We start from the raw sequence: 18,089 nt of genomic DNA on the forward strand, positions 1-18,089 counted from the left end.
GCTTCATGCACAGGGAGGAAGATCTCACCAGAGGGGAATAGAGCAGCTCCCAGACTACCAGCAGGCTTAGTGAAAACAGGGGGCTGCCTCTCATGCCTTCTTGTCCCTGGAAGTAGGACCCCACAGCCCCACTGAGTGTCCCTGGGGCTCTGACAAAATGCAGGTTCAGAGGAGTTACCAGCAGTATAAGGGCCAGTGGCCCTAAAGGAACAGCACATGTCTACCTTGTCCTTCCAAACACGGTGGGTCCCCAGCTACAGATACCTGCCTCCTCACCTCCTCACAGCACTCCTACAATTTTTCTGGGTGCTATGGGGACTCAGCCTCCCCTCTTCCTGCGCCACCAGCCACCCTTGCAGGTAATACAAGAGGTGGCTCTCACAGAAAAGCACATTCAAGTGCAGAGGAGAGCTGACAGGGGAGTCCATGCAGCAGGAGGCAGGTAGGCAGATAAACAGCTGTCATCAATGATCGATTCAGTGTGATCTGCACAGTGTGGAGGGCTGATATGGAAGAGCAGGCCATCCACGGTGGCTGATGAGGGGCCCAGGAGGCAAGTGGGATGCTAAAGCAGGCAAGAGTGAGGTAGCTGCTCAGGAGAGCCGAGAGGCCAAGGGACTGGGAACACAGAAATGGAGTGAAACATGACCATCCACGCTGCAAAGACACACCACGTGGTATAGTAACTTCACAGGTAGTAACATCTGGACATGCTCACCAACATGAGCATAACAACAGTAATGACATGAGACATCCTCTATAAACACTCGTGAAAATCAGTGTCCAGCCCATGGGCTGTGGGGAGAGATTGGGTCATAAGGGCTCAGGTCTCTTCAGTCCCTGATGGTGTTTGGGGTGAGGCTGTCCCTGAGGCGTTTCCTTGGAGGTTTTGTCACAGTCATGAAAAGCTGACTGGCACAGAAAGTAATCAGAGTTCCTTCCCCAGTGGGTGAGCATCACATTTCAGATTTCCCTTATGTGCATTGGCAATGCCTTCCATTAGCGCCGTGAACTTTTCTGATTGAGAAAGGGACAGCGACAGAGGGCACTGAGGGCAGAGCCCTCGCTATGCCTGTGGTTTGGCACTCATTTTTAAATTGATATTGAACTTATTTTCTTCAGGTTTTCTTTTTCCTTAATCACTAATATCCACTCACTGGTACAATTTGGGTTAAGTAAGACCCAAAGGTTATTCCAACAAATTACCGGCCTCTGTTTACATGTAACTTTTAATGAAAGGAGTTGACTGTGACTTCCATTCACTGGTCTTATGCTGCCCCCATTCATTGTAATTTCATGAGACCCCCACCCCATTCACTACTCTGTGTGGCTCTCATCCATTAGTTTTATGCACTCTTTATTCAGTCACCACTTGTAGATTTTTCAGGGTCTACTGTCTTCTTAAGTTGAAAAGTTTTTCCTACGGGGAAGACCAAAACATATCCCTAAGTGTCTGGCTACATGTGCCCTATATGGCCCCATCAAGAGAAACAGTGTTAGCTTCCTGTTCTCTGAACCAGTGCCTGGCTAGAGTTGTCCAGACACTTGCCCCTTCTTGATGGAATGGGTCTCCAAACACAGTTTTATGGATTGTGAAAATGTACTACTGAGTGGGAGCCTGTGGTTTCCACGATGTGGTCTTGTTGCCTCCATGAAAGAGACTGAGTTGCTACAGAAGAGGCCGTTCACTTCTCACTCATCTTCAAGAGGATTTGGTGAATAATTGGAACTATGCAAATTAGCACACACCGCATGCATAGGGAATTGAAATTGTTCCCGAACAGACCTGCTGACAGGCTCATAGGCTTACGGGTCCTTCCCAATAAGCTGAGTCTGGAGTGTTGCTCATCTGCATCTATCTCTCTTTCTCCCTCCTTCCCTCTCCTCCTTCTCTCTGTCTCTATTATCTCTCTCCTTACCTCCTTCCCTCCCTCTCTCTGTCTTTTCTTCCCTCTTTTCTCCCCTCCTTCCTAGTGGTCAGTACCCAATTGTCACCTCACTGTGCATATCTTCACATGCACAGGATGACACCTGCCTCCAACAGGTCAGCTCTCGCCTATTCAGACAGCCACCTCCATGCCTGGACCCTGGAGGATATCTATCAGGTGACCTACAGCTTGGGCAGAGACACCCATCACCAAGCTTCTCCCCCTTCCCTCTCCCCTGCCTGATTTATTTGTTTTCCTTCCTTCCCTCCTTCCTTCCCTCCTTTCTTTCTTTCTTTCTTTTTTTTTTTTTTCTTCTTAACATGAGGACCCCTTTGGCAACCTCATTTTAAAGATGTTTCCATGTTTGCATTTAGACATTCGATTACCTTTGCTCAAAAGCAATTAAGTTCCACCCTTCACCCACTGAGCTGAGGACACCCTGTGAACATCTTTTCTTTTTTAATAAGCGAAGCCATCTTCAAAGGGGCAGGGTCACGTGGATATACCTGAAACATGCTGTGTCTGCAGATTTTAATGAATGATTTTTTTAAAGAAATAATTGTTTAAATCTTCTACCCCTGTAAGTATATTCACACCTAAAAGTTCAGAAAGGTCTGGGTTTTGTTTCTTTTACCATTGAAAGGCATCATTTTATCTGGGTTTTTGTCTTTTCCTAAAGCATTAAAAAAAAAAAAAAAAAAAAAAAAACAATTATCTTGTTGAGTGAGTCACCTTGTCCTGATTTTATAGAATACAGGTATTAGAAACAGATACTTTAGGCTGGAGAGATGTCTTAGTGGCTAAGAGCATGCACCTTTTTGTTGTTGGTTTTGTTTTTGAAACAGGGTTTCTCTGTGACTTTAGAGCCTGTCCTGGAACTCACTCTGTAGATACACCCGCCTCTGCCTCCCGAGGGCTGGGACTAAAGGCATGTGCAACCAATGCCCAGCTAAGAGCACACTTCTTTTCAGAGGACACAAGTTTGGTCCCCGATACTCACACGGAGTTGAGGAGAAAGGATCATAGTAGATTGTGACTCCAGGTGCAGGGGATCTGACACATTTGCATGGCTTGCCAAGTCACCATACTCACATTTGTTACACACACACAGACAACCCTCAGAGCTTCAGTTTAGTGTATGAGGTATGGGTAAAGGCAGAAAGGGCCAAGCCTGGCAATTCTGCTGTGTTTCAAAAAGAGTGGCGTATAATACCAGCCACCATTTTACAGCCCCTTCCTTCCCAGGGTGTCCAGCTGTAGCTGACTAGCACCCATGGGTTTACATCATCTGTACTGCAGGTGAGAGGGAAATGCCTGTTCATTGTTACTCAAGTGTTTGTAATCCTCCTACTAAGGACTTTCTGCTGTGGGGAGTTGTCACAGATGAAATTTAGCCTGCCCCCAGAACCTTCACTGCACTGCATAAGGAAGGCCCAAGGGGAATGCGTGTGCCAAAGAGAGGGACCCTGGGAATGGAACAGTGGTCCTGAGAAAGATATCATGGCACCTTCCATGCCTTCACTCATGTTCCCTTGGCATGGATATGGTTCTCCCCAGGAAGATGAGAGGGAGATGGTGATTGTCATACTTGGCGGTGTGTAAACCTAGCACTCTCCATGGATATAGAGCTCCAACATCCAGTATTGGGCCCCTTTGGGATTCTAGTAACATGGGCTGTACTAGAAGTGAGCCCCAGGGAGCAAGTCACCCGCTGACACATTGTTCCACAGACTTCTCAATTCTTCAGTCCCAAACTTCCCACCCTCGCTCTTCAGTTGTCCCTCAGAAGCTGCTTCTGTGGGCTACAACAAGGATTGCGTGAGAGTAGGTTGTGCACAGCTTCCTCCAAGCCTCTGTGTCATCCCGTTTGCTGAAGGTTCTGGTTATGTGCTTCATTTCTGGGGAACTGTGACCGATACCCCGGTTGGTTGTGTGGCCCCGCCTCCACAATTTCTAAGGGGTTGCTGAGGCTGCCCTTGCTCTCCCCTTCCAGGTCCAGGAGGCTTCCCTGGTCACAGACAGGACTTGGTTCAGCTTTGCGTGTCCAGATCCTAACAGGGTACTTGAACGTTGTCGTGCGAAGTACTGGAAAAGTATTCAATGGAATAAGAAGGATAGATTTAAAACCATATTAATAGAGGGGTGGATTTTTAGTAGAGTAAAAATAAAGTATGCTTTTCTGAGAATAGATCGCTTTGTTCATTCCAGCTCTGCAGACTGCACAAGCTCCATGACGCCTGTGCTTAGCACTTGGCAGGCACGCAGCAAACACTAGTCAGCTACAAATCCTTGGAGTTCGGCATAGATTTAATTCCTCTTTCACACATTATTTCTACACAAATTCATGTCTGTGCTTACTAAGTAGCCTGCACAAGTTTTTGAGAGTGAATGGCCAGGGATCCTCCGACAGGTTGTCACTAGCCTTAAAAAACAAGTGGGACATAAACAGACACCAGATGGCTGGACAGGTTTTGATGTCTGCACAGTTTCTCTCCCTCTACTGGTTCCATCAGGAATTTCAGCTCTGGGAACTTGGACGCCATGGTAGGGGAAAGGAATTGAGCTTCATCTTCCTCGAGGGTGGCTGGCCTAGCCTCTTAGCTCATTGAGTGCTTGATGAGGAAGGTTATTAATGCTTGGGATGAAGCACAATGTTTCACCCAGGAATTCTACTTCTCTGGAGTTGAATTAAGGCAATTAATAATTCCCAATCAATTACTCTGCAGTTTCCTCTAGTGTATGTAAAGTACCGTGGCATTGTTCAGTAACAGAATAGAAAGAGAAAAGGCAGTGTGTGGCAATGTGTCTGCCTGCCTAAGGAGAGCCTGGGCAGCATGGATCCAGTTGAGGGTGTGTGTTCCCAGCAGTCTGACCTCTAACATGGGCTTTACAACCCTGCAGCCTAACTCTGCCCAGTCTCTCACCACACAGGAACCACTGGTTCTCAACCCTGGAGGGTTACTGTGTGCATGACACACATGCAAACAGCAACCTAGAGCAGGTGTGCACTCAAGCACAGAGCTATTTGTGTCTGTGGCTCAAACCAGGAAGATGAGAGGGGCCACATGTACTGGTGGCCAAGACTGATTGTTCTGGGGTAGTTGTTACAATGGGTCTGGCTGGGGTCCTTTCATCTTGGCGGTGCTGCCTGCTGAGAAGCACTGGGTGTTGCCATGGTTCCATCCATGTCTCAGTAATTACAAACATCAGTGCGCCCTATTGGAACACCCTGAGTTCTGAGATCTGGTCCATTCACATCCTGCATTGTGGCTTTGGATAGCAAAATTTCTGTCAATAAGGATGGGAAAGATCCTCTGGGCTAGCTGTGGATGAGGTTCTATGGACAGGACCACATATCTGCACTGAGCAAGTGCCATTACCTGGTCAGGAGCCCTCGAGCAAGGTTTTCTATACCACAGGGGAGGCACCATCACTGCCATCTCTAATGATGAATGAGGGTGATTGGGCAAAATGGGGAGCCAAGTGTGAACCTGAGGTCACTGCCTGTGGGGGTCCTAGGTAGGAAAGAGCTCTCTCTGTGTTGAACTGTCCCCTGCATCCTTTCGACCCATTAAACAGCACCCTCCTGAGGCTGTAAGTGGCTCTGTGGAGTAGGAAGTACATACAGGCAAGGCCGGGAGGGGGCTGTTGAAATGGGTTGGGAGAACAAATAGCGTCTGAATGGAAGAGGGTAGAGAAGGACCCTGAAGCTGGCCTCAAGCTGATTTGCCAAGAGCTCCTGGGCAGATCTGGAAGGAATGAATTTGGCCAACCTAGTGAGAGGGACCCAAAAAGCACACAGGTTGGCACTGGCATTTTTACCCAAAATAGGACACCCACCATAGATACAGCTTGGCCAGCAAGTTGTGGAAGGGAAGTGGGTGAGTAGTGGTACTGGGCGATGCGATATCTGAGGTGGCAAATGACTCATAAAGATGCCTCTTGACCCGCGTGTGGACAGAACTGGAGTCTGGTCCCACCCTACACTGGTTCACCATGTGGGAGTTGTGAGCCATGGGTCCTCAGGTTGAACCTTCAGATGGCAGTGACTGTACCACCACAGTGTGGGGAAGACAAAAGAAACTGTGAGGTCTGTAGGCAGAGTTCTCCATTTCCTTGAAACCTATAATGAGTTTGTCTCTTGTTTCTTCTTCTTCCCTGGTGAGTGACAGCCATGTCCAATGCCTGCTACCCTGGAACATTTCCGAACAAGTCCTTTTCTCTTTACAGGTGTGCCATGGAGCCCTTCTGTCCACTCCTACTGGCAAGTGTTAGCTTGTCACTCGCCAGAGCTGGCAAGGGCAACGACACCACCCCAGCAGAGAGCAACTGGACCAGCACAACTGCGGGTAAGGGCCCCTACCTTGACCCCAGATACTTCTGCTGCTGCTTCACACACTGCCACCTCCTGAGCACTCGGACTGCTAGGGAAGAGGGGTTCAGTGAATCTCCCCGTGTGCAAACTAGGGAGCTGGCTGTGTGCCCATGACCAGAGCCATCTAAGTGTGCTCAGGAGGCTGTCCCGCCTGCTGAGGGGGGCCTCAGCTGTGGTGGAAGAAGGAGAGGGTGAGAACGCCTGAAAGGGCTCAGCAAAATGACTTGGAGACAAAGTGCCCACTGTCAAGACTGACGGCCTGAGTTCAATCCCTGGAACCCATGCAGTGCAAAGGAGAGAACTGACTCCTGCAAGTTGTCCTCTGACCTGTGCACATGCACTGCATTGTATATGTGCCCACACACACACACACACACACACACACACACACACACACACACACACTCTAAATTTAACAATAAATTCTGAAAAGTCTGACTATGTAGACCCTTGTTAGGGGCAGCTGTTACCAAACACTGACAGGTGTGATGGTTTGATGATTTGTTGTGTAACTTTTCCTGAAGAGACATGAGCAAAAATCTGTTTACCCAAGAGAGGACCATAGACCTAAGATATGACTGCACCCATGCCTACCCGTAATTTTCTTAGGGTTACATATGGAAACATGAGTGACTCAGGGGCAGTTACTTCACTGAAAAACCCACCCCCACCTGAGTAACAGCTCATGAAAACTGTGTCATTGCAGTCTTCTGTGCAACTTGTAGGCAATTTCACTGAAGAGTCCCTCCACCTTAACTGCACCCCCAGCAATTTGTCTATGGCTTGTAAAACCTCAGGAAAGGGCCTCCCAGGTCTTACAGCTTTCTTACGTTTTGTGATCTTCCAACTTCCTTTCATGAGAATATGTTTCAACATTGAGGAAATAGCCACACAACAGTGCTAAAATGTGACTAAGAAATTACTGTTATAGTGTTCTGTAATATTGGCATGCGGTGAGGTTTCTCTTTTTAAGAAGAGTCATTATTTTTAGAGACGAATGATGAGTATTCTTGGGAGTGTCATGACTTTCAGAAGACGGAGCTGGAATGGCCCAGGCTGCCCTGTCCTCATGGGAAAGCTAGGACAGATAGGCCCCAGGACAGGGATGAGGGTTTTGTTTGTCGCTTCCCTCACTTCATAGTTTAGAGGAAAAAAGCGCACTGGTGTCCATGTGACATTGTGGAGAAAGCTCAGGGACATTCCCAGTGACACCAGGTGGACACATGATGTAGACTAAGGAAGGGTTCCATTGAGAAGGGATACCCAGAACCTGGAAAGACAAAGAAAATACTCTCATAGAAGTATAGCATAGCCGGAACTGCCTAACCCTGGGCACTTACTCACCATACAGTAAAAACAGGTGCTTTTTCTAACATGGAAATTTCACCAAAGCCAAAGTGAGGCAGAGGACAAGGAAAGGGAGAGAAGACAAGAGGGGTCTGCTTGACTCTCACCGCCTGGGTTCCAATCCTGTCTCAGCACTTGTTAACTGAGTAACCTGGAGGGACTTCCTGAACCCCTCTGTGCCTCCCTGCTCCAACTCATGAGGCCCAGGAGGTAGTAGTCCTGGCTGTTGGTTGGCAGTGCAGTGAATATTGCAGAGACGAGCAGGCTGGTCAGTCTTCGGAACACAGCAGCACCCCTTGGCATTGGCTTTGGCTGCAGTCAGCAGAGATCAAGCTCCAGACTCAGTCATCTGGCCACTCTCTGCAAGTCAAGAATGTTGCTGCCTTAATCCCGCAGTTCCCTTGTTGCGGTTTTTTTATGGATTGTGCTGCACGCAGGGAGAGCTAAGCTCAGGGCAGATGGGTGAGGTCAGGATGAAGGAGCTGACAGGAATTCCCTGCAGCATGCCTTGGTAGTAACATCAGAATAGCAAAGGTTAGCCCCTATCTTGGCACCTGCCTCATGCCCATCCCTCACTACACACTTGCTCCATCCCTGATTGGGTGATGCCTGTCCACACTGGGGCTTTACTCAGTCTATGGATTTCAGTGTTAATCTCATCTAAAAATCCCCTCTGATGGGTGTCTCTAAATGTCTTGACAACTATGCCCTGATCTAGTTTACACATGAGATTCAGCATCATGCACACCCCACACACACACCCCCCCCCCCGGCAAGGCTTAGTAAGGAAAACACAAATTGTCAACATCCTTACAGTAGTACTGTTTAGAAAAAGTCAGTGGAAGTTAGTGTCATCCTAGTGAGTCGGCTTCACCCCACTCAAGGGCTTTACAGGGTTTCCTAACCCTAGATGATGTCCTACAAAGACAGTGATCCCCTGCAGTGGAAGCAAACACCCCATGAGCGCACTGTGGCTGTACTGTCTTCCTCCTTGCCCTGACACCCCAGGGGAAACCCACAACCACAGAAAAAGCAACTCAGATACTGCAGTGCATGCTTCTCTGCAGGTAAATTTCCACAAGCATGTCCTCAACACTGTCCTGTGGCCTAGAAGGTCCCAGACCTGCCCCAAGGACAGTGACCACCTCCTCGAACATTCACTTAAGTCTTCCAATCCATGTCTCTAACTTTCCTCACCAACACCAATCAACTGGCTATTTAGGGACACCTGAAAGACTGTCAACATGTCCCTGTAAATATCTTGAAACCGTGGGTACAGAGCATCCATCTCCCCAAAGCAGCGTTAGGAGTTGTCAGAGTTCCGTGACAGCCCCACAGGTGGTAACTGATTCTCCCTCAGGGTGGCATCACCATTCATGTTTAGGGCTTTCCGGTGCATTTGAAAGTAAGATTTATTGGTTCATAACATCGTCATGGGCAGGAAGTGTTACTTTCAGGAAGAGAGGACTGTCACATGACCTCAGCACCCAGAGCAGAAGCAAATACTGGTTAGGCATACTTAGCAACATCTGTGGTCACACTATCAGGAGCTATGTAGGCCTCAAGTTACAGGACAGCTCCTTTGTCCTGGATCTTGAGAGGGCACCCCAAGTGCTTTTAAAAGGGGAGACCCCTGAAAAAGTACTAAGTATCTCTTGACAGTTAGTACATTGCCAGAATGTGCCAGAACAACAGGAAATTACTTCCTTTCATCATTGGCCAAAATGAATTCAATATTCATCATGACTCATTTTCTCAGACAAAGATTTCATTATAAATATGTAAAAATTGTAAGGAAATACTATCATCCATAATACACATAGGAAGAATCCTTTAAAATTAACATGTAAAGAACACTGTAGGAAAATAGATTCTACTCTGGTTTGCCTTGCTACTGCTATGATAAAAAAAAAAAAAAAATGACCAAAATCACCCAGGGAGGCAAGGGTTTATTTGGCTTATACATCTCGATCATGGTTTGTCATAAAGGGAAGTCAGGCAGGGGCTCAAATGGGAACTAAAGCAGAAACCAAGGAGGAACACTGCATGCTGGCTCACTCACTGGCTCATGCTCAAGACCGCCTACTTAGGGATGGTGCTACCTACAGTGGTCTGAGGTCTCCGACATCAACTGATAATCAATAAAATGCTGCAAGTCCATCTGAATGAGGAATCCTCCAGATAATTCTGGCCTGTGTCAAGCCGACAGCTGAAGCTATTAGGAGACGTCAAACACAACCAAGAAAGAATCAAAGTAGCTAATTAATTCCATTTTAATCATCATGCAAAGGAGCCGAACTCTAGAAATGATAGAAAATGGAGCTAAAATGCTGTGTGTTCTTGCCTAACTAAAACTGGAAGGATCATTAGTGTCTAGGAGAAAGTGGCTTCCTCATAAACCTCAGGTGAGCACGGATGTCAGATGCTTTGAGGATCATCTGACATTTTCTATTGTTGTTTGATGGTGTGTGTAGTAGACACAAGGGTCCACTTTTAGGAAATGCCATACAGAAACCTTGGTGAGACAAAGTGCATAAGTTAGGTGCTGGAGAGAGGGCTCAGTGGTTAAGAGCTTTTCCAGAGGACCCGAGTTCAGTTCCCAGCATCCACATGGCTCTTCTCAACTGACTGAAACTTCAGCTCCAGGAGATCACACACCCTCGTCTGGCCTACACAGCACTTGCACACTCATGGTACAAACACACAGAGACAGACACACATGCATGCACATAAATAGAAGTAAATCTCTCTTTTTAAGTATAGGAGTGTAGAGAATAGCAAAGTAGGAAATAGCCTCAAATACCCTTGTGATCTGGGCCCATCCGAAACGTAGGACTGCAAGCAACTAGAACACAGAATGAAGAGGCTCACCTAGCATGGCAGCTCTCCAGGGCCAATGAGAGTATGAACTGGGGACCTGCTCAGAGTGTGTTTCATCTGGTTGCTTCATACATAGCTTAGTGTTCGGATGTGTCAAGCAAATGATTCTGCATAATCATTAGTTTGGAGTTTTTCTTTCCCTAACAATTCATAAAATAACAGTACTTCTTGCAACCAATGTGATTTTGGATGACAGGAGGGAGTAGTGAGTCTGTTTATCTATCAAACCTGCATGTTTAAGAACGTAGCTTGATAAGAGAAAATGTAAAGGAAGATGCATTCACAACTTCATGTCAGGGAAACAAAGCAGCTGGACCATGTGCTTACTGTGTCTATACCACTTAGAATGTTTATCCCAGGCCCCTGGTGCATGAAGCTTTATGGACTAGCATCCAGAAACATCTCCAGTCCAGTCCCCCAGGGGCTGTGTTGTCTCTTCCCAGAGCACAGCTGACCACTGTGCTCCCTGTCTTTCCTTCACTCCCCTTCCTCCCTTACTCCAATGTTACCTCCCCACTGGTGACCCCTGGAGATGTAGAATGCCCCCCTCATTGAGGAGTACTGTCTGTTGCAGATTGGTGCAAGTTCCATAGGGTCTGGAACGCCCCCCACCCCTTGTCCCACCAGATGGCCCATGCCCTTCTGCATGGGTTCCTCTGAACAGCAGAGGAGTCATTGGGGGAATCTGTGACCAGAGTGAAAAGTTCCAGAAACCATATTCTGTGTAAGCAAATGTGTGTACACACACATGCAGAGATGCCTAGGCCTAAAATCTGTGTGAACACACATGTACTCGCTCATACAGTTGGGAACACAACAGCATGGTAGGGGAAAGGGTGAACCATCTAGAGACCCAGAGTCCGTGGGAAATGGAAGCAGAATGTGACTATAGACTGTTCTATGGAAGACCTCATGCCTCCCCGGGTGGAAAACCACTGAGGCCAAGGGGACATCTCCCCAGTATGCACAGGGTTTCTTTTGTGGCCTGCACTATTGATCAAAGTTAAATTTAAATCTAATCACTGACCAATACTGACAACTTCAAAAATTTATATAAAGTGTGGGTTTCTTCCTTTGCAATCTTTGAGTCAAGAAGCAGTCTGGAGCCGTCTTCCCATAGATTTGGACACCCTGTAGACAGAACAAGCTCCATGTGGCCCCCTGTGTTCCACACCAACCAACCTGGCTTTGGATGTTCCGCTGCCCTTGGAAAGGCTGGGGAGTTCTAGTTCTGACCTCTGCCTTCCTGGACAAGCCTCATTAGAAGTCACAGAAATCAGTTTGAGGGATAGTGGACTTCTTTGACTCAGTCACCTATTCTGCCTGTGTGGTAACCCACCTATGACTTGTGTCATCCAACACATGCCTTGTGGGATCCCCATGTCTGTTACTGCAACCTGTACTCCAAAAACTAGAGGCTGGTCCCTCTAGTCTTTGGCAGGGCTCAGAGGCCAGAGTGGACCTTGTAGCTGGCCGGTTTAGTGACTGTTCATGCAGAGCAGAGGCTGAGTCAGAGGCTGACCTCTGGGCTATGCAGAAGTGAGTAGTTTCACCATGGTGACATACCGAGAAAAGATAGTGAGCATTTCTGGAAAAGAAGAAGGAGGATGCCCACGCTTCCTAATGGCCTTTGACCAAAAGTGAATGGAGTTGAATCAGGGTACCCTGAGCAGTGGGAATCCCTGGCACTGGCTCAGCTCTGCCCTTCAGATCTAGGCAGTTCTTGGCAGTTCAGGCTAGACTTTGCTCCAGGCCCTAGCCCAGGGTATAGTACTCCCTATAGACAGGAAGCCTTGGGCCAGTCTGCTCCTGAAGGGGCCCAGCTGGGCAATAGGCAGGTGTGGGCTGGAGGGAGGGACAGAGATTTCTAGCCTAATGCAAACCTGGCTTTGTTCCTCTGGGACAGGGCCACAGGTGCTGTGGGTCAAGGCCTCTAGATTAAAAGAACAGGGTGGGAGGAGAATGGCCAGGTCTCAAACTCCTTCCTGGAGGTCTGAGCTTCAAGGGACTAGGCTGGCCCACAGGAGGAAGGATGTGAACCCCCTCCTCCAAACACACTCAGCTTGGGAATAATATTTGTCCCTTCTAGAACCCAAGAGGATGGAAATCTAGCTGTTGATGTCCAGGGCCCTTCCATGGGGAAGATGCTCACTCCTGGCAGCATGAAGTCCTCAACTCCAGTGTATAGCCCTCTGGACAGGTTCAGGAGAGGAGCCAAGCTGGTTGACTGGGGGAAACCGGCTTTTGATGGGTGGGAACTTTGTGGATAAAAGAGCACCCTAACAGGCTGAGAGGGTGGTGAGTGGATGATTACAAGGTCACCAGAGCCAAGAAACGAGGGCTGGGATGCAGTCTTTCTGAGGACGGTGGCCCTGGTAGTGCACAAGATGGATGAGCAAGGCTGGTTCCTGAAGGCCAGTGGTCTCTACACTCCTGACATTGTGGCAGGGAGTTCACAACCCTGAAATGCCAGCCCATACTGTATCTGTTCCTCAAGAACTGTACCCAACCTTGGGGCCAGCCTGTTCCTTTATGCCTGGTGTTCCTGCCCCAACTGGGCTGGGACACAACAGCTATTCCCTGAGAGGGGTCCACCTTCCTTCACCATTGTGGAGAGGGGCTGGGCCAGAGGTGCTCAGAGAAATAGCTGATAAGCAGGATGCATTGGGGTATAGGAAGTTCACCCTTTATCAGGGGCTTGGGACAAGTCATACCATCACATTCCTCTGACCCAAGAACTGATGGGAGATAATTTGTAAACTGTGTGCTGTGGGAAACCCTCCCTCACCCCTGCCCAGGATCTTGACGGGGGCTCTGCCCTCTATCATCCACCCACCCATAGGCCCTCCGGACCCTGGAACCTCCCAGCCGCTGCTCACCTGGCTGCTGCTGCCTCTGCTCCTCCTCCTGCTCCTCCTCGCAGCCTACTTCTTCAGGTAGGAGTGTCCCCAGACGCTGACGTGCCCTAACCAGCTCCTATGAGGAAATGAGTGTGCTGGAGGCTGGGGGTGTGGGCCCAAACAGCTCAGACACCAGCTGGCCTGCCTGAGCTGCACAAGGCTCAGCCATGAGCAGCAGAAAGAGCTTTTCCCGGCTTACCTGGTGGGTACCACTGCACTCAGGGCATGGGGATTCCTGCTGTGCGGAGACCTAACACATCTTATACCTCTAAGGTTCAAGAAGCAGAGGAAAGCCGTGGTCAGCAACAACGACAAGAAGATGCCTAACGGCATCCTGGAAGAGCAAGGTATTTATTGTACACTGGGTCTCAGTACTGACACTGAAGGGGACAGGCGTTCGCAGCCCTGTCCAGCTGTCAGTTAAGCTTTCCTCTCTTTCTCCAGCTCCCCCTGGGTTTGTGATACTGCTTGCTAGTAATGCACAATGTCTGTGTTTCGGCACTTGGTGTCAGGGGTCATTTTCCCTGCAAAGAAAATCGGATGTCTGAGATGTTTCAGTTTGTGGGTTTTTTTTTTTTTTTTAAGAGACCACTCATATCCTGTCAGTTTAGCAGGGCTTTGCCGTCTAACATTTCTCACTAAGGCCTTTGAAGTCACCCTGTGATAAGGCTGTAACTTGTAAAAAAAAAAAAAAGTGTCCAGTTGACACTGTACTACCTCAGGGTCAAGCTGGAAAAGGTATTGCTCTGCTGAACCGGCTCACTCTTTTGAAGGAGCCTCAGTTAGGGGACATGCCGAACTTAGATTCCAGCTGTGTTCTAACTTGTAAATGCTGCTCACAAAAGCTTGTTTGTCTTTCTGTGTTTCAATGGTAGACAAAGCAATGGTTTTAAACACACAGGTTCTGGCCAAGTGGGGTGGCACAGGCGTGTAATCTTAGCATTTAGAGGTACCTGCTGAGGCAGAAGCAGCACAGGTTCAAAGTCAGCCTGTGATCTTGCTTTAAACAACCACAGGATCTGGAGATGGAGTTCAGTGGTACAACACTTGCCCAGCATATGCAAAGTCCCGGGTACAATCCCCTAAGATTGGTTTACTCCAGTGGCTTCAGTTTTGACATAACTTCCTACATAGATGTGACTGGCTTGAGGTAGCATGCATGTCATCAGAACTCAAGTGAAACTTTAGAACTCACTCAAGGTAGAGAAGGGGCTAATGCAGTCCCTAGGGCTGTGAGCAGCAGAGGATTCCATTGAGACGCAGCATTGCAGGACTTAGGGGACCTGCACTCCTGAATAGACCATCACCTGGCCCAGTGCACCTACATTACCCAGCCTCCTCTTCTGATTCCCCTGCACATCCTAGCAGCCAGTGCAGAGGGGAAGGTGCAGCTGGGAGGGGCACAGAAGCCCCCGGGCTTCTTCCAGTTCACCTGGCAGAAGCCAAAGGCTACCTTGGAGAAAGTCTGTGGCCTAGACTTGGTGAACTCTGCAGATGGGACAGGGCTTTTTGCAAGGGTGACAGCTGACTTACTCTGCTGACTTTATCAGTGTCAGCTCTCTCCCTGTGAAGAGAAACACCAATCCCTGACACTGCTTACACCTCATTCTGAGCTTGTGCAAGCAACTTGTCCAATTCTCTCAGTCCAGAGCCCACCCTCTCCTTTGCAATGTCCTCCTTTCCTTGATCAAGGATGCCTGGCTTCTCTGCATCACAAGGTATGGGATTTGAGGAGGCAGGCCTGTGTGTTGCCAAGAAGAGGGGGCTGCAAAACAGAGATCCTGGCAGATTCCCATCAGTTCTGAGCTTATACCTAGAGCCTTGTGATTCCTCTTCTCTGATCCCAAACCTGGGTCCTGAAGCATGAAGCTATAATGACCCTTGTGTAGGTACATAGGCTAAAGGGAAGGATAATTGATAGGTGAGCTAGTGAGCAAGATTATGAATTCAGTGTCTGTGATGGACAGGAATGCTGCCATCACTTGCTGAACATAGGGTATGTTGGGAAGCAGATGTTTGATTCAGTGGCTCATGGCTGGGCTAGCCTCAGGGTGTGTGATTTGAGAGTACTGCTTCCCTCCCACTATACAGATCCATCAGGAATGCTGTCAGACCATCTAGGGAATGAGTCACTCATGGGCAATGGAACTAAGTGGCTTCTCTGTTTCTCCTGACCCTACAGAGCAGCAGAGAGTGATGCTGCTGAGCAGGTCTCCATCAGGTCCCAAGAAGTACTTCCCCATCCCAGTGGAGCGCCTGGAGGAGGAGATCCGCGTGAGATCAGCAGATGATTGCAAGCGCTTCCGTGAGGAGTTCAATGTGAGTGCGCCAGGTCTCAGCCACCATGAGGAGCAGCAGGACAGTCAGAGCCAGTAGTTCCAGGGATTCAGGGACCTTGTGCCAATTGTGATGCTGCTCAGAAGTGGGGTCTGGAGAGCCTGCTCCCCAGTACTGTGCCCTTCACTGGTGTTCACCGCTCTTACGAAGTGAGGTGGTTGAGTTTGATGCTATGAGGCTTGCTGCCAGCTCAGTTATTGGGTACCATGTGTGTGTAACACCAGTTGTGATGAACACACTATTCTACCATGTGCTGCCTCGTGCAGGAGGAAGTTTCATGCTGAATGCTATAGAGATCCTCCTACCAAGCAGCTTGCCATGGTCCCCAAGAGGTCCAGGTTCTAACCAGATCAGCAGTTGTCCCTCGGAGCCACCATCATGGCACAGATCAGTAGTTCTGGAGACTTTCTGTAGGGGACACGAGCTCATGTCCAGTGTGTGTGAGTCTCGGCTGTTTGTGATGAATCGCTCCCACAACCTTTGAGAAGTGGCTCACTGAGACATGTCCCTGCCCGCTAACAGTCCCCATAGTCATTCTCAGAACTCAGATACAGTGCAGATCCGTCCTCCCAACTCCCAGAGTTGTCCATCTCCCGTTTTTACTCTAGTTTTTATTTTATGTGTATGTGCGAGTACTTCACATATGTATAAGCACCACATGCATCCAGTGACAAAAGAGGCCATTGGATCCCCTAGAATTGGAGCTACAGGTGGTCATGAGTCGCCAAGTAGGTTCTGAGGTCAGAACCCAGGTCCTCTTCCAGAGCAGAAAGTGTTCTTAACCTCTCAGCTATCTCCCCAGCCCCAGAGTTGTTAATTTTTTTATGTTTTAGTTTTATGTTTAGCATAGGCATGAAGCATTGCCGTGGGCACAAGGTCCCACACCATTGGTGTTTTGAAGCATTTTGCTCAAATGTTGCAGGGCTGGGAGCTGAACGTTGAGCCTGAGCAAAAGTGGGTGTGCGTGGATGGCTGCCTTGGCCTGACCCTGTCATAGCAGCTGTTCTACTCCAGGTCATTTCCATCACCACGAACAGTCAGTCCCTGGGGATGGAGACTCTGTGACAGCACAGATGTGAGCCCTGGAGGATGAGCTTTTGAAACAGTGCAGTGTGGTTGTTTCTAAAGGTGGTGTGGACAGTGATGATGACATGACTTTTCACACAGAGATGCCTGTGAGGACATGGGAAGGCGCTGGTGCGTTTAGCCACACTTCTCTTGCTTTTCAGCATTACCCCCTCCCCTTTATCTTGCTTCCCTTTTCATTGTGGCCAAGGGTGTTTTCCTCTTAAAGAAAAAAAAAAGAAAAAAAGAAAAGAAAAAAAAATAGGTCACACTGAAAGACAGCACCAAGCACTGTCCTTTTGAAAACTCACAACTTAACAGCAGATGTTAATTCTCCATTTTCAAAATAGCTGTCCCTCACGTTGCTGGTTGATGCTTGTCCTGCACTGCCTCTTCCGCTTCCTCTTTTGCTTGTGCTGTCCTGTGTGGTGTGCCAGTGACTCAACTGTTAGCCCAGGGGCTTACAATAGGCCCGGGAGCAGGATGAGGCAGCTGAGGGATGACTTGGTTCAGGCGCAGAACTCAAGGAAACAAAAAAACTTGCAGTAGCTAAGACATGCATGGTTTCATAGCTTATTTAAAATATCAAAATGAGCAAAGTGGGGGTGAATGAAACAGCTTGATCACAATCAAGAGAGATCAATGTCAGTGTATCTCCCTGTGGCCTGCGGCTCTGCTATGGCTCTTTTCATGCAGTTATGGATTCCACCATTGTTTAAAAGCTTGATGTTTTCACCGCTATGGATTTTAAATATCAAGTTAGCTTTTTAGAAAAGATGTTTCTGGCCCGATAAGATGGCTCAGTAGATAAAGAAAGGCACTTACCACCAAGACTGACAACCTGAGTTCAATCCCTGAAACCCTCGTGGTGGGAGGAGAGGGCTGATTTGTGAAAATTGTCTTCTGGCTTTCATATTCATGCCATGGGCACGTGTGCATGCACACAGGCATGCATGCACAAACAAATAATTGTAATCTTAAAAAGTTTAAGAAGAAAGCGTGTGATAGAAAAGATGTTGCCTCAGGGGCTTGTTTCTGCTGACTCTTGCCTTTTTCTGGAGCCTTGTAAATCTTATATCTATACAAATTCTTCCCTCCTGTTCCTCCCAGCCTGCCTCTCTGTGTTGACCTCGGGTGTCCCCCTGCCTGGTGACAGGCAACTAGAGATACAGTTGTGGGGTGGAGTGCCTGCAACCTGGCTCCTTTCTCCAGTAAGAAACTGGCCCTGTCCAAGGCCACAGGCCTTCGACATCTCTC

The 18,089-nt window shown here is 48.4% G+C and overlaps 1 protein-coding gene across 3 annotated transcripts in view; it reads left to right on the plus strand.

Moving 5' to 3' along the window:
• Ptpre (protein tyrosine phosphatase receptor type E) overlaps nucleotides 1-18,089 on the plus strand; it is a 139,540-nt gene that overhangs the window by 93,637 nt on the left and 27,814 nt on the right. For 2 of the 3 annotated variants that reach the window (XM_051193220.1, XM_051193221.1), the window contains exons 2-5: nucleotides 6,159-6,277; nucleotides 13,373-13,466; nucleotides 13,704-13,777; nucleotides 15,613-15,749. In XM_051193220.1, the coding sequence (XP_051049177.1) occupies nucleotides 6,159-6,277; nucleotides 13,373-13,466; nucleotides 13,704-13,777; nucleotides 15,613-15,749 (424 nt within the window). The other variant, XM_051193222.1, reaches the window with a different exon arrangement.

The sequence above is a fragment of the Phodopus roborovskii genome, unplaced genomic scaffold, assembly GCF_943737965.1.
Source record: "Phodopus roborovskii unplaced genomic scaffold, PHOROB, whole genome shotgun sequence".
NCBI classification, from domain to species: domain Eukaryota; kingdom Metazoa; phylum Chordata; class Mammalia; order Rodentia; family Cricetidae; genus Phodopus; species Phodopus roborovskii.